Genomic DNA, 17,956 nt, shown 5'->3' on the forward strand with positions numbered 1-17,956 from the left:
TAATACAATATATTATAACACAATATGTGATACATAATATATATAATATATAATTATAACAATATATAATTATATAATATATAATAATATATAACATAGAAATATATAATAATATAATGTAATTTATAATTATTAATATTATCCAAGGTTTTTATGTGGAATAGAATATCAATGTACACAGTATAAAAATAAATATCTGCTATTTTTAGCTCTTTCAATTATTTGTTTGTTTACTTAATTGCTTATTTTGTGGTACTGGGGATGAGCCCCAGTCCCTCACTCCAAATAGGCAAATGTTCTCCTCTAAGTTGCACCCAGGCCTGCTAGGTGACTACTTGTTTTTAACTAAATCTTCCTCTGTAACCCAGGCTATCTCAGAACACTTCTCTTGGTCTCCTAAATTTAGGGATTATAGGCAAGTTCAGCTTCTTATAATCCCTACTTATCACCTTTTATGAGGAAAAGCATATTTCATTCATTTTAATTAACTTTTTTAAAAACATAAATGAATACTATAATACCATTACACAATAAACATCAAATTTCATTAATATGTTTGGTATAAGGCACTGAATTGTTTCAATTTAAATCTCGGTGATCTATTTAAATTAAAGCCAGGTAAAGGGACCAAGGATGAGGTGTGATAATGCTGAGTTTATGGCCAACAAGGCTGCGTACTGAGACCTCATCCTAAACTTAACTAACTAAAATACAAATGAACAATGTTTTATTGGTGTGTGTGTGTGTGTGTGTGTGTGTGTGTGTGTATTTGGTAGAATAAGAATGATCCCCCCTAAACTCATGTATTTGAGTGTTTCCTTCCTAGCTAGTAGACTGTTTAGGAAAGATTAGGAGGGTCTAAATCCTACCTGCCCATAAGGATGTAAACTTTCATTTACTGCTTCAGCACCATGCCTGCCTGCCACCATGATCTTTTTCACAATGATCATGGACTCACTGTCTGAAACTGTAAGCAAGATCCCAATTCATTGCTTTCTTTTATAAGTTGCCTTGGTATGGTATTTCATCACAGTAATAGACCTCATTCTCTCTCTCGCTCTCGCACTCTCTGTCTCCATCTCTCTCTGTCTCTCTCTTTGTCAGCATGCACGTGTTTGTGTGTGTGTGTGTGTGTGTGTGTGTGTGTGTGTGTGTGTGTGTGTGTAATTAAGTAGAGGTGCTTGCAAAGGCCAGAACAGGCTTTTGAATCCCCTAGAATTGGAGTTCCAGGCACTTGTGAGCCTTCCAATATGGGTGCTGGAAATGCATCTTAGGTACTTGGTAATAGCAATATGCCTCAAACATTCATCCCTTTAATTGTAATAAGACTGGTGCTAGTTTGTGGCATAAAGAGTTTCCTAAATTATATTTTGTATCCTATTGGTAGAAATATTGATCTTTTAATAATAAATTTTTCATTGGCTTGAATATTCAGCATTGACTGAAAATGTATATGAATTTTTACATTATATATGTGAAAAGTACATTATACCTTTTCAGTTTTTGTATGCTGTATGAAAATATTTGATGTACTTTAGTAGGAAATTCCTGGTTTCCAAATGATTTTTAAAGTCTCACCCCCTTGTGGAAAAGTATAAAACTATCATATTTGTCTCATTTGATTCTGGGCAAACCACTAGAAGATTTCATCTACATGGACAAGCAGAATTACAGTCGAGAAGTATGACTTGCACTGAGAAAAGCTATGGCGAATCATTTAAATGTAAGGAGTGGAATGTTTATTCAAAAAGTATTTTTTGATCCTTTGCTGAAAATCCCAAGGCTGAAGTGAGAAAGACATGAAGAAAAAAAGATTCCTGATTATAGCCTGACTACAAAACAAATGTTACATGGATACAACCACTGAAACATAAGGAAGCCCACAACTCATCACTGTGATTTGGGCTACCACAGGAAATAAGTTTTTAGTTGACTGAGTACTAGAGATATGCATGAAAATATATATTATCTGAACTCTCGCTTAGAAATTATTTAAGGCATTAAAAAAATATGTAAACTCTCAATGGATAAAATAGAAAGCCAAAACAAGTGAAGGAGTTTGGTAGAGGAAGACACTTGCTAATTGTTTTTGTAGAAATAAATAAAAACAAATATTCAATAAACCAAATTTTAATCTAATAATGAAAAAACAGACAAATGACAACTCTTGCATTACTCTGGTGGTTATTTTTCAATGGTTTGGAAATTATCAAGTCAACCACATGAGGGAATTTGTTATGGCCCAGGCTGCCATAACAAAGACTGGGTGGCTTTTAAAATACATGTATTTTCTCTCATGATCTAAATGCCACCAGGCTCTCTTCCTGGCTTGCAAAAACTAATTTCTCATTTTTACCCAGTGGGATTAAGATCTCACCCCTATGACCCCTATCATTAATTACCATACAGGGGATGAGGACTTCACCATATGGCCTTGAGGAGATACACTTAATTCATAACACATAAATGTAAACATGCTCTTAGTGGCAGTTATAACTCACCTGGAGACTGTGTACCTTCTCACCAAGCAACTTACTGGGATCACCTTACTGTCAACAATATCACATGTTTAATGGTCATCTTTTACACTGTAAACTATATCACTATGTTATCTACTACAAAATTTTAAACTCTGAATCAAAAAATTGCAAGCACAAGTACTATTAATTTCCAATTTTATTGAGTTCCTAATGTGCAAATTTCTCTTGGTTTAATGAAGCCATACTACGGGATCTGAATATTTAGTGCAAACTGAAAATATCGCCTCGTCAGAAAGATGACAGGAACAATATAAGCAAATGTGTCTCCACAGACTAAAAGTATAGCTGTTCTGAGTGAGTTCAGGAAAGTGCAAGCACCACTTCTAGGGCAGCACAGGAAAATGCTCAGAGAGTGAGATCCGCATTAAGAGCCTTCATAAGACGCTGTAGAGTGTGTGTGTGCTACCTGGGATCTGGAACACAGTAACCAAGGCTACCAAAGAGCACACAAGCTCAGGAAGACTAGAAGCACAGCGTTCCCTGGTCTCCTGGATGCTCTAGGAGCAGCACCCTTGACACAGCTGTCAGAAATCCCAGTGCGTGATAAAAGAGGGAACTCACAAAGAAATAATCTGCATTGATGGTGGCTGTGGACTGAACGGTTTCATAGGGCAGCCACAAAGTTTCAGTTTTTGAATACTATTCATATTTTGTTAAATTACAAACAGATAATAAATGAGAACCTGGGAATGTGTGTTTGTACAAACTCAACATGAGAGTATATGTTTCCTTAGCTGTACAGAGAGTGTGTGTGTGTCTGTGTGTGTGTGTGTGTGTGTGTGTGCGTGTGTATATGTGTGTGTATGTGTGTGTGCTAGGTTTTTTTATCAGATAATAACTACATTCTAACCCTACTATTTTGTGTTTAGTATTTATTATCCTCAGAGGGGGAGTTAGTCTATTTATATACAGGCCAGGGAAGTAGTAATATGATATTATTTAGTGAGATTTATTTATAAAGCCAATAAACTCTACATAATTTTACTTTGACTATTTAAAAGTTTATAGGGCTATTGCAACTCATTAAATGTACAAGTGTTTTGTTGCTCAATAAATACAAGCATGTCATATCAAGGTAACAAAAATTTCAAAGCAGTCACCTTCCACTGCTATTAATAAGGAGAATATAAAAAGGCTGCAGATAGTCAATTTGTTTAGAAAATAAAAAAGGCCTGAAGATTTTAAATTTTTCTTTGTTAAATGCTATCTGGTTTGCAAATACTACACAGTGTCATGTGATTCGCATTCTGATGTGTCTCTAACAGTGGAACCAATTCTGACATTGATCCATGTTAACCATCGTTTGATTAAATTTTGACACCTGCTTCCCAGAGTTAGACTCACTTTCCAAATTCTGTCCAGCTCATTTTAAAGAACAAAACCCAGCACAGCAGTCAGGAAGTTTAGGGTCATGTGAGAGGCCCCATAAGCCCTTTTATTCATGCCCTCAGCCCTTGGGTCTGATTTCCAACTCAGAACCTGTGGAGCTGAGTTCTCTGAGGCTGTGTCTTGTCCATGCCTAAACAGTAGGTAGGAGAGATGACAAGTTCCAATCATCTGGTCACATTGTCTCTCTTCTGATTTCACCTAAGTCATACTTTGTTAGGGATGGCAGACTTCCTTATCATTAGGAGGAGCAATGAGTTTGAGGAACTCTTTACCAAAAACTTGGGAGTAAAGAGACAACTCAACATATGAGATATTTCTTCCTTTTTGGCATCTTTTTATTTGAATTTTATATTAATTAATTTAGAAATGTTTCAGTTCCCAGTGTAAAAATACATATAAAAGATAATTATTCTTGAAATATTAAAAATCTACTTTGTATACATAAAGCTCAATAAAAACTTATAGCTAATTTCCCAAAGTTTCAAATCATACCTAAAAACATGATGATCAACTTAGGTACATGTGTTTGTAACTCATAATTTTCCCAGTGTAATATCTTTTATGTTGTTTTATTGTTTACAGAATATAAACACAATTTTCATAAAGTAAATTATAAGTAATATTCTAAAAGAATAATTTATGATTTAAATAAATACTATATTCTAAATTATTTCTAAAATTCTATGTAATAGAGAAATATTTATTCCTTAAAATAAAAATAAATCAATGATTATATTAGTAGAAAGAGTCATTTTTTATCTTTTTAAAATTTTGTTTGAATTTACAAAATTAACTTTGTAAGTCTTGGTTGGTTTTATTTTTACTTGAGAATTAGGTAACATTACCCTAACGTAGGTGTTGTCTGACATTAACAAATGTCTACTCATGCTCAATAAGGGAATGTACAAAAAGAGAAAACTGATAATACAATCAAAGTCCAATTTGATGACCTAGTGAGTTTTTTGGGATATTGTGAGTGACACAAAGGCAGTTACATTACAGATAGCCTATCACAGCAAGACAAGTACTCACAAGCCTTGGAGCTGAAACCTTGGAGCTATTTGCACAATACAGGTAGCTCAACAGGTTGGGAAGTATGCCCTTCTTAGTAATTCTTACTGCCCATTAATTTTGGAGGAAGAAAGGGTTTATGAACCTGGTAAGTTTTAGGGATATTCTGAGACTTATGAGTTGTTTCACTGAGTCTTAACAAACTTGCCTTTAGAACTTCCTAAGTTTGAAGAAGCTTTCTTCAGGGATGGAATGTTAGAAATCAGAGGAAATTGCTACAGAGACTTGGGAACTTAACTTGATGACAAGAGTGCAGATCTAGCAAGATCAAGGCCTTGGGATTCAGTTACTAGCAATAGAGACAAACAAGAGAAATTGCTAACACAGTAGCAAAAAAAGTAGTCTTATAAATTAACCACAGGAGTTTGGTTTTATCCACAGGAAAAACAAAAAACAAAAATAAAAATAATAAAACACTCAATAAAAACAACAATAATAACAAACAAGACAGAAAGGGGAGATAGACTAGATTCATCAGAGGAAATGTTATTGTGGCAATTAAACATGACCTGTTTGAAAATTTGGTTATTTCTCTGATCCTGGTTTCCAAGGTTAGATAAGAAATTGGTTTCACTTGGATGACGTGAAATTCAAATGTGGTTTCAGGCCTGCTTTATTGGAAAATTAGTGTAGAAGTTTTGTCCAGCCGGGCAGTAGTGGCACACGCCTTTCATCCCAGCACTAGGGAGGCAGAGTCAGGCAGATTTCTGAGTTCGAGGCCAGCATGGTCTACAGAGTGAGTTCCAGGACAGCCCGGGCTATAAGAGAAACCCTGTCTCGAAAAACCAAAAAAAAAAAAAAAAAAAAAAAAAAGAAGAAGAAGTTTTGTCCAAGGCAATGTTTTATTTATTTATTTTTCATTTTGTTTGTCAAAAAATGCAGTATTTCTTTTAATCTTTGTTATAAAGAGGTTCTTAGGAAGAAAAAAACCCCACAAATTTAAAGAAACAGAAATTGTTAACAACTTCAAATTTTTGAATGCATATTATATTGCTGCGACTTCTTCTTCTTCTTCTTCTTCTTCTTCTTCTTCTTCTTCTTCTTCTTCTTCTTCTTTTTCTTCCCCTTTCTGTATGTGTGTGTGTGTGTTTATGTGTGTGTATGTATCCTGAGATAGAACCCAGAGCCTTGCCTAAGGAGACAAGCGCCCTCTCACTGTGCCATGCTTCCAGCTCTATGACAAATTTTGTTACTCTTCCTTATATTGTATCATAAACATAAATTGGCTCCAGATGATATGACTTAAATATCATGAGATATTGAAAATAACAATTAAGTATAGAAACTTACTTTTCTTTAGTTGTTCAGCTATCTACATATGCCTTGAGCAGACAGACACGTCTTACTCTAGCCATTGTTAGGTCTTCTAGTTACTTGAAAGCATAGTCATTAGTTTACCATAAGAATTTTTAAAGAGATTTACAATAGGGCACTGATAGCTCTAGAAACAGCAGGAAGAGAAAGAGACAGTGAACAGCCATATTTATTCAGACATAAAAGAATTTTAATTTTGAGTATAAAGAAAAACTATTAATAAAATATTTTATATATAGCCAACAATTCCACAAGACTTGGGACTTGGAACTTGAAGTAACTTTCTTTTATAATTAATGTCATATTATCAAGATGCTACAAATAGATGTGTTAGAGAATATTATTATTATTAACTCTACTTCCCTTGAATACATAAAAATCACCAAGGGCTAGATGCATGCATTTGAGCTTATAAAAATATAATATGAACATATTTGCCCTATGAAACTTGTTGACCATAAGAGGGGCAATGATCCCCAGGTGATCTGCTTCAACTATTCTAGAGCCTTCTTCATGCACTGACCATCGCTAGGGGCCATTGAAACTTGCAACTATAAACATTCCTTAGGGCGTTCCCTAATTACAGTCCTGACATCAAGTGCACAGCAGCATTTGCATCTGCTTAATGAAGTAGAAAGAAGAAGATATGACAGTCCAAGTGGACTCTCCTACCAGACGGTAAACAGCTTGGGGACTTGCTCTTCTCAGCTTGCGAAACTTTGAAATTATATTGGGATGAGAGAGACAAAGAAGGAAATCAGTTATGAACCTGTGTCTCCCATGCTTGATTCATGAGGAATGTCTTATAAACAGTGTTTTCAAATATAATTCTGAACAAAAATTATTTCTATTTGTGAGACTTTGGGTCAGTTCTATTTCAGTATCAATTTTCATATTGATATAAGGGAGAAAATCCACAATAGATTCCTCACCTCTTTACTAAGAATGTTGTGTTAAATAATACAAGTTGCAGATTTCAAACTATTGGTGCACTTCCTCACCAGCGTATGTAATGGTTCAGCTCACTTTAGATTTCCAGACGTGGTCATTGAAACATTTATGAAATTAAAAATTATTTCTTCATGGCAATGGCTCCATAATTGTTACCTTGCCACGTTTCAATACAAGAATGCAGTGCTTTCATTTAGATGCAAGAAATAAACAAGCAGAAAACACCCAACTCAGATGAAGCAACTCCATCTGAATGTATCAAAGAAACTCACAGGTGGTCCCCTAAGGGGAAGAGCCTTCCAAATCTTAAGCTTTCAGGAAGCTTCAAAAAAGCTGTACTCTGAATAATTTTAGGTCATGATGTTTTCTCATTAATTCAAAGAAGGCTCTTAGGACAAGAAAGGGAACGAGAAGAGGCTACTTGAAAGAGTTTCATTTAACTTAAATAATTTATCTCTTAGATAATATTGAAATGTTGTAGAACAATTTTGTTTTCAGAGGTACAACTTGAACCCATGGGGTCAATTAGGTAAACTTTCCTTTGAAAACAAACTAAAAATCAGTTCAGTTTGCATTGCAATAAATTTTGGCAAAATACAATGAATCAATCATATAATCAAGACTGATACAATAGGACAGAGTTTTATTTTAGAAGGATCAATAAAACATTATGCCGAAGTATAGAGAAATAGCTGGAATAATATTGATAGCATTCATTTTAAAAGATTATTTTCAGAGATTCTTTTGTGTGCGTGTGTGTAGGAGAAACCATAGGTCATTCATTCCATGTGAATGGAATTCCAAGACTATCATGTCCATGTACTAGAGTAAAGAGATTGTAGCTAGAGATGTAGAAAGAGATTGTTTTTCTGGCTCCTTGATTTCAGACCTGCTCCCCTTTAAAATGACCAGGGATGTCTTTCAACACCCACCACTTTATGAATTGCACAACAAATAAAGAAATCCATTTAGCAAAACAAGTTGCCTTTGACCAAAGGAAAAGAAGGCTTCTCCTTGAAAGGCTATGTTAGTATATCAATTCATCAGTTAAACGCTCATTTCCAATGACTTCACTCCAAACAAACTCACCCCGGAGTTTATCAAACTTAGTATTCCATTGGCTTCTATGTTTCTGAAGGGAACTCACAGGTAAGCTTTTGAGTAAACAATGTAAGACCACTGTATTTTCCTTAACATTTTATATTTCCTCTAACAGCTTTATGAACTTCGTGATAGATATTTTCCTCAATATTGGTAAGAAAAATAGTTGTAGATTTGTCTGTTTGTTTTTTAAAGAAACATCTGGATAGTTGAGCCAGAGAAGGTGTGACAGCTCCTCTAAGTTGTCAAGTCACAAGGGTAGGTTCTGTCTCCCACCTAGTTCCAATTCTCAAACATTGGCCATGGTGAATCCTGCATGTGTTTTCATCAACAGTGCACGTTTGTATTGTCATTTTCTTCCTGCATATGAGTAAATCATAAAGGTATTTAAGCTCTGGTATTTTGCCATGCAGCTGTTTTGTCCTAACACCTATGACCAATCTCACTGAGATAACAGTGAAATATGATTGCCAGAGGCGAATTCTGTTACTACAGGAAAACTTTAACTTGACATTGGAAAGAAGCAACTTTAAAGATACGATTGATCCTAATTTCATTTTAAAAATACACACACACATACACACACACACACACTCACACTCAGTGTACTCTTTGAGGATTTTGCAAACTGATAATAGGATAAGTAAGTCAGAGTTTGCAGGTCATAGAAATGATTGTTATTTTGGTTTTGTTATTCATAAAATAAAAAAATAGAATACAGATCTTTATCTTTGTCGACATGCATGTAAGTCCAGGTATAATTTGGTAAGTCAGGTAGGGACACCTCCATTCTTCATAATGAAGTATCAATATGCCTTTATCTCTGAAACCATTGATATGATTGAGTAAAGCTCCAGCCTCTTTTTCCAACCACCAAGAAAATCCTCAAGTATGAAGTATTTTTTTGATAATTATTTTACAGGAGCCCATGAGAAAGAAATAGCTCTAATGAATGCTTTGACTGTTAATTTACATCTCCTGCTGGTAAGGTTTCCTTCCCATCTGTGTTTTGAGTTCTCTCATTTGCATAAACTGTATGTTTTTTCCTCAAATTCATAAGCCTCTGATGCATTGCTTATTCAAAGATCACATGTGAGATTATTTATTTTCACCAAAAAAAAATGCTAAACCATGATATCCTGGTATCTTCTTAAACATGGAAAAGTTGCCTCTTCCATGGAAAAATAGCACAGGCTATGTACCTTTGGAGTGTATTCATACATGGGGGAAAAGACTAAGTAAATGTAATAGTCTGACGAAAACACTGAAGAGTATGTTTTCAAATCATGCCTAAAAGTTCAAACATCCTTAGTTTTGACTCCCAACTAAGTTATTTATTTTCTCTGAAAATTAGTTTTTCCCTTTGTAACAATGAGGACAACAATATCTTCCTTATAGGTGTACAGAACTAAATAAGGGAATATATGAAATTTAGCACCTTGGCCAAAGATGAACACATGTCAACATACAGGTGTCATCATCTGTATTACTATCAGGGCCAAGCTTATTGTCTAGGAACTGCATAGAGAAATGAAATAGCCAGTGCATAAGTAGTCTGCTTCTGGCTGGTGCCTCTAAAATGCTTAGGGTTTCATGACAGGGCCAAGGAGCATTTACCTGGACCTAAACCAAAATGCCATAAAGCAAACAACCAGATGAGGAACAGGTGATAAAGGGAGCCAAATTGGCAATGTAAGATAAGTAAATAAGACAGGCATAGTACAAGCTATTTCACTCTCACTCTAGAGAAATTACCTTTAAATGCTTAAGAAGATAAATTTTCAATTAGCATTTAGATAAAGCTTTAGAATTTGGTTTTATCTGCTTCATAGTTTCAGCTTAGTTTGTTTTCCATTGATAAACGTAATGAGCCAATATCTCCGCCCTCTTCATAATTCATTGGAAACTAGGCTAATTGAAAAGGTAGCCCTGTCAGATATCGAAGATGGTTAATTAATGAATGTCTGCAAACCTTGGAGCTTATATCATGAAAGAAAGAGTGGGAAAACGTGTAAATTGTGCACTTAATGCTTTTCAATAACTCTGTTTCATTGTAGTTATCATTCTATAAGCCTACACCAAAGCGGCACAAAATTCTTCTAGAAGCCAAAGCCTTCCCTTCTGATCATGTAAGGATTGCTTCAAATTATATTTATGTTCTTTCTACTCTTCCTAGAGGGATATATCCTTTCCCTGACTTGAATGTTTATTCGCTAGTCATTTCCAAGTAAGCTGGCTAAAAATAAGATCTGCCAAGTGCTTTTGATTTAAGTATTTTTTTCCTAGATATTAGATTTATTTCTTTTGTTCAAGTAAAACATGTGTTCATGAGGAAAGGGCTGAATGGGGACATTGATTTATTAGTCTTTTTAAAGATATTGAGCAAATCGCTGCCTAAATCAAGAGAGGCTATAAATGTTTTATTAATTCCTGTTGCTGTTTTATTTTTTGAAATCAAATCAATACAGTCTCCACTGCTTAACCCTTTAACAACATTTAATTGTCATATGAACTTGCATCTGTACCTCTTTGTCATAGTATGCTAGAAATACTTATTGATTCCTTTTTATGAAAGAAAAACATTAAAAACTATAAAATGGGGATGCAGGGAGAAGGCCCAGTGAGTAAGTAGCTTGATGCATAGGCGTAAGGACCTAAATTTTAATAGCTACCACACACAAAGAAAGTGAAGGGTTGCTTTGTGGGCTTGTCGTCCCAGCACAGGAGACAAGAGAGACAGGAGGATGCTAACAGAGTACTGAACTGCTTGTCTATCATGACAGTAAGTTCCAGTTTCAGTGAAAGACCTGGGCTCAAAATTGATATATAAAATGATCAGGGAAGACACCTTGACATTGACCAGTGGTTTCTATATGAGCATGTGAACACATACAGGAAAATGTGCCCATACATAAACCCCCACACACGGCGATGATTAAAGGCTTTCTCGTAGTTCACTCAAATAATAATAATAATTCTTCCAGATCGATAAACAGATGAAACCTTTTTGCTTAGTCTTAAAGAAACCTGAAACTTCCTTTTTTGATTATTCTATACTACATCTTGTAATATTAAAGCATGTAATTCTATTAAGCCAACTCATGCTTATTTTGCTAAAAGTAAGATTAAATCCTTTCTATCTTGAAGAAAAGTCCAGCTTCTCCTAGCTATTTGATTGAACGCATACCTGTTCTTCTGAATGTAGTTTTCAATGTGATCTGTCTTTGCTGCCTAATTCATCCTATCCTGAGCTGGTTTTGTATTGTGACTCAAGCCCAGCACGTCACCATCCTCTCTTCGGTTATTTTACAAGCCTCAGTTGTGACTTAGACTAGTTGAATTTTATTGTAAAACTTACCTTAGCTCTAAAAGCTATTCTGTCCTTCTGATCACCTTTAATATGTACTTCAACAAGTACCCTGATTTCTGCTCAATCACATTAAGAAGGACATCTCTGAGGTAGCCATTTACTCTACTTCTAACATGTGGTTTAATATAATGCAATGGTTTTGATGTTATTTTTTATTTATTTTCAGAGGAGATTATTTAATGCACTGTTCTGCTTTGGGCTTAATTTAGTGAATAGATTTTCTTTCTTTTTCAGTATGCTATTGAGTCACAGATTCAACTTCATGGACTTGATGTTGAAAAAAGTATGCGGATGATAAAGCCACGAGAGGTATCTGAGAAAGAAAGAAATACTCATTATGCTTCCATTTTGTGTCCATTTATTTCCCTCAAAAGTTTATCATCTTCCTGGCTCTGATGTAACGTTCAAGAAAGCATAAGAGATCTATGCATTTGTTACTGTTAGATCCTTTTGTTTAAGTAAAGAATGAATGGAAGTATATTTATTTTCAGTTTCAAGAACCAGACACACAGTGTTCCTTTTTATAACAATGCAGTCCATAGTGGTCAAGCAGATGAACAAAAGAGGGTAAATTGAGTGTATCACTTTAATTTCCAATGTAGGAGCTGATGGTTCCCATTAAAGCCAAATTAAAGACTAGAGACGTTTGTGAAATTGTATAGATTCTGTCTTTTTTATGTTCTTTTACAAAGTATCCAATATTTTCTTGTACTTAAAATACAGCAAGTTTTCTAAAGTCAATTAGTTAGAGAATCTGGGATTCCAGTGTGGTTAGTAACCAACACGCAGAATTTATGATAAAAGATTCTCACATCTATAAGTGGTACTGTTTTCACATGCACTGTATAAATGGCTAGTTCCCAAGATTCAGTGTTCCAGATGTCCAGCAGTTTATCCTCTGGATCCACTCTAAACAGTCTTTTGCATTACTAAACAGCTTCAGGTCAACAGGAGGAGAGCTCTATCTTACCGGAACCTTACCTTCTTTGATTCATGGTGATTCTTTAGATAAATGAATTGTGGTTAGTTTCTGTAATACTCTCCTTAGTCTGATTTTTAAGTTGTAACTGTCAAACTATATTAGAATTTTAAAAGAGGTTTAATTTGCCAGTTCCCTAAGTAGACTTTTTCTTATAATTGCTAAGTTCTTTTCCTTATGTGTATAAAAAGTATATTTCTAATAAAACGTATTTCAATATCAATGTTTCCTATTTGCTAAATAAGCCCCAGGACTCTTCTAATAGAAGCTGTGTGTGAGCATGCGTGTGCATACATGTGCACGCGTGCGTGTGCACATGCGCGCACACACACACACACACACACGCACACACTCATTCATATGAGTCCTCTAACATAGACCTTGGCCAATAGAACAAAATTTGAAAACTTAAATAGGATTGTTTTAAGGAGTTTTCTAAATGATATTAAGGAAATTAAGCATGTATTAGCCCAAATTTTATGTTATATTTACTACGAGAGAAGACTTGTGTGAATTTGTAAGTACATTGGACCAGCTTTCCCATAAGAAGGCACTCCCCACTTGATGGATCTCTTACAACTGTTTACTTTTTCAAGACCAATTCTACCTTCATTAACAATTTTCAATCGATAGTTGTGATGGAGAAGTTAGACTTTATTTTGATACTTTATTTTGATCAGTTTTCTTCATGTTTTTCTTTATGTTTGCATCAGCTTGAAAAAGATTAAATTTTAAACTAATTGAAACATCACTTTGGCAAAACCCAGTTGAAAGAAGTATAAGTGAGTTCTGATTGACAAAAGCACCACTAACTTGATATGTGCAATATGAATCTCCAGCTCTGCTGTAAGACACGTCATGGATTTCTTGCTCTTTTTGCTTGACTAAAGATAATGAGAAAATCATTGAAAAGTTTGTAAATAGTAAGGATTAATTGAATACTGAATTGGAAAGAAGCAAGTAGGATTGTGCAGACTCGTACTTAAATGAAACTTCTTTAAAATTTTACTTTTTATTTCTTAGTAACAAAATGCTTCCCATTGTTGCTCTTTTGCCAGATTTCTGAGGAACATTGGTATGAAGAAGCATCATTACCTTTCATTGACTTATGTAGGAAAGACATTTGTGGAAATGGAGTAACACTTTTACTACTGTCATGCTGTGTAACTGGTTCTGAATTTGACTTAGGGGGAAGAGACCTTAAGGATGGAGGACATACTGGAAGTAATCAAGGAAGAAGGAGACTCGATTGCAGTGATTCTGTTCAGTGGACTCCACTTTTATACTGGACAGCTGTTCAACATTCCTGCCATTACAAAAGCTGGACATGCAAAGGTAGAATCACTAGTCTCTCCTTGGTACTTTCCCAGAAAGCACTCTGCTCAAGTGTGGCCCTCCTACATTACTTTATGTGTACTTTAAATTATTGTAGGATATTTTCTTTCAAAACAACGATGCATATTTATTTATTTATTTATTTATTGACTATCCAAGGTAGGACTTCTCTGTATACCCCTGGCTATCCTAAAACTGTTTCTGTAGACAGTGCTGGCCTCTTCACTTAAACATCTGCCTGCTTCTGCCTCCCAAGTATTGGATTTAAAGGCATGTGCCACTACCACCTGGCCAAGTCTTCAATTTTAAGAGATTATTATTACTATTGCTATGATTATTGTAATTTATCCCTTGTTTACATGACATCAATGATCCAACCTCGTTCCTAAAAATGCCAGCTTCATGTGGGTCCCTAGGATAAGCGAATTTTGTATACATGATGTGGCTCTCAAACAGCAGAAAGTGGATAAAATACTAAGGTCTACAGGATATGCAAGAACTTCCAAAAAATCCACTTAGTACAATTTCATATTGTAACTCATTCTAATTGTAAACCAGCGCTCACTTAAAGCTAGGAACTTCTAGAGGGGAAAATAGACTCTATTAGTAGCTCTTGTAGAGTTATCAGTAGGACGACTTTTACTCAAATGACTTTAACAATGGCATTTAATTCTGAACAACCTTTTACCTTTATAACACTGCCTATAACAAAAGTGTTTATTCCTCTGCATATAATTAATTTAACATTAAGTTACTGTACCTGTAATTTTATCTCTCTATATACAAATACATGATTTAAGATATCATATCTCTTTATATTAGTATGTAAATAACTGATTTAATAATTTAAAATGTTTTGGCATATAGAAAAGAAATCAACTGGGAGAAAAGTTCAACAGCCATAAGTTATATTTAAAATTCTAAGTAGCAGTTCCATTTGATTATGCAATCAAGGCTTGTATTAAAAAAGGTGACAATTGAATTTTACTCTGAACATTAATAAGTTATAGGATTACTCTATATGTGAAATCTAGCTAATATATGCAGTTATTGAAGCTAATGAATGGAACTAATGAAAAAGAATTTAGCACCGTCTTCAGTGGTCTCTAGGAATTTCCAACGAGGACTTCCAGCTGATTTGATGGATAACTGTGAAAGCAGTGCATTACAAAAGATATAAAGATAATGTCTTCTTAATTTAGATATTAAATCTTAAGCACCAAAATAAAGGCTGGCCAATAAAACTTGTGTTTTAAAATGTTCTGCAAGTAATCAGCAACCATGTTCCCTTAGTATGCAAGCATGTCTCATTAACCTTCATAGAAATGAGACAAAAGGCAGAAAAGAAGGATCATGAACGGGGCAATCATACAGCCTGGAGTTCTCACACTCACTGGGTCATTGCTGTGTTATATGGTCCCCTGACTGTTATTTGACATCTCTGAGCTACTGTTTCAAAAGTGTTAGTTCATCACAAGAGCATCTCCCTTACATATTTGGAGTAAAGAATGTGGTATTTGAAGTATATAATGGCTGCCACCCATTCTCCTGTGAAGCAGCAGTCTCTCCCCACTTCTCCTCAGTGAATACGAAATTATAGGAAAGGTCTCAGATACAGACTTTAGTTCCCATTGCAAATTAAAATAAAGGAGATAGAGAGGTGGTCCCATGTTTAAGAGCACTTGCTACTATTGTAGAAGACCTAGGTTTGGTTTCCAATGGAGCTCACAACCATCTGTAACTCCAGTTCCAGGGATCCAATGTCTTCTTTTAGCCTTTGAGGTACCAGCCATACATGAAATATATATACATACTGTGGTGGTTTGCATGTGCTTGGCCCAGGGAGTGACACTATTAGGGTGTATGGCCAGATTGGAGTAGGTGTGTCACTGTGGGCATGGGCTTGAGACCCTCACCCTAGCTTCCTGGAATTCAGTATTCTGCTAGCAGCCTTCAGATGAAGATGTAGAACTCTTAGCTCCTCCTGCACCATGCCTGCCTGGATGCTGCTATGTTCCCACCTTGATGATAACAGACTGAACCTCTGAACCTGTAAGCCAGCCCCAGTTAAATGTTGTCCTTATAAGAGTTGCCTTGGCCATGGTGTCTGTTCATAGCACTAAAACCCTAACTAAGACACATATACACAGGCAAAAGACTTAGACACTCAAAATACAAATAAAATGTAAAAATCTTAGACAATAAATGTGCTCACTTGGCTCTGTATTTAATTCTTGGTAAGGAATTAAGTAGCTGAAATCAGTCTCTAAGTGTGCCTTAGGCTGTCATTCATTTAACATGTCTATAGAGCCAAATTCTCCTGGCACATTCAACCAAACAAATGAATGGAGAAATGAGCAATTCCAATCTAAATGGAAAGATGTCATGGGAGCGAACTGGGGATATGGTTGACTTAGATTTACCCATTATCAAATTTATTTTAACAAATGTTTACCCTCTTGCTGTACAATTGCTCTCTTTCTCAACTGGAGTTGAAAAATTAAGCTAATTTAAAATTAGACTTACATAACTCTCCTGGGTAGCCAGTGAAAAGCTGAAGCTGAATAAAGAGACGGGGAGAAAATTAAAGGTGTCAATCAAGAAATAAATTGACAATTCTAAGTCTGGGGGTGCGGGGGACTTAAAACAATCACTGTTACAACTGAATAAGTGAGGCAAACGAGAAAGAAGTTTCCAGAAAGAAAGCACGGTAGCAGCTGAAAATGACAGGGAGTGGAGCAAGGAGAGTCAATGACTGGATTATGAAGTACAAACTGCAAAACCCTGAAGTAAAAATTTCAAAGTCATGTGGTAGGAAAGTGGATACACAAAGTATGGTATTACAAACTGCATGTATGTCAGCAACAGCCCAAACCATAAGTAGATGGCTTAAGGATTTAGGTTGTACTTTGTAATTAATTTCAACATGAGTGCATAGTTGTCCAGGTCTTGTTAGGCATCCATACTGGTGAGGTATTATGGATGTACCTTCCTGGTCATATCGAGGAGATACTTTCTCACAGCAGATTTCCTGGTCCTCTGACTCTTATAGTTGTTTGCCCTTTCATACAGTGTTCCATGTCCCTTGGGTGTAAGAGTTGTCTTGTATCAATTGGGCCTGGACACCACATGCTCATTTCCTCTCTGCTTTTCAATAGATGTGCTAACATGGATGGAGGGAATCTCAAGGAGACCTAACTATAGACAAAGGACTATAGACAACTAAAAAACACTAAGGATCGTAGAAATATTCTTCCACAGGGATGAACTCTCTAGTTCATTTTACTCAGTGGTCAACTCTAAAATCATAAACGTAAAAACAACATTAAACAAATTGAGCCTGTTATGTTGGTATGTTTAGGCATGTGTCTATGTGTGTGCCCACACATATGCAGATACACATGCACACAAATATGCAAACTAATCCCAATTCATAAAGGAAGAACCCTTGTGCTTTAATTGCTACCTGATGTCCCCATTCTAATGCGGTCACAATTAGTATTATTTAACAACTTGTAAATTTGGGAAATATACCAATATTTAGAAGTTAGAACATCAGTTCTAAAATTCTCATCATGTTAGCAATATGAGTCACTTTGACCACTTTGCCATTTTATAGAAGTAGAAAGCTTGAGTATAGATAGAACAGATTCTAAGACTAATTCTTCTATGCTGTATTCAGCAGGTCTTGCTAGTTTATATTTTCATTCCCATACAATATTAACAAGAAATACACAATCTTTATATTTTCAGGAGAAAAGATACTTGATCCTTTTTTTTTTCTATTTGAAGCCTGTTACTTTACATGCTACTTAGGCTGTTATTACAAATTACTTAGGGTGAGTCTCCATCACATTTCTGGTACATCTGTTTCTTAGGCTCTCTGGATCGCAAGTTGTGTGTGAA

General features: G+C 35.2%; 1 protein-coding gene across 1 annotated transcript in view; it reads left to right on the forward strand.

Moving 5' to 3' along the window:
• Window positions 1–17,956, forward strand: part of Kynu (kynureninase) — a 127,718-nt gene that overhangs the window by 38,131 nt on the left and 71,631 nt on the right. Inside the window, exons 5-8 of the mRNA XM_028752198.1 lie at window positions 9,289–9,350; window positions 10,424–10,495; window positions 11,971–12,045; window positions 13,904–14,050. Of these exons, the coding sequence (XP_028608031.1) occupies window positions 9,289–9,350; window positions 10,424–10,495; window positions 11,971–12,045; window positions 13,904–14,050 (356 nt within the window). The remainder of the gene's footprint in view (window positions 1–9,288; window positions 9,351–10,423; window positions 10,496–11,970; window positions 12,046–13,903; window positions 14,051–17,956) is intronic.

This window comes from Grammomys surdaster, unplaced genomic scaffold (assembly GCF_004785775.1).
Source record: "Grammomys surdaster isolate TR1022 unplaced genomic scaffold, NIH_TR_1.0 125888, whole genome shotgun sequence".
Lineage (NCBI taxonomy): Eukaryota > Metazoa > Chordata > Mammalia > Rodentia > Muridae > Grammomys > Grammomys surdaster.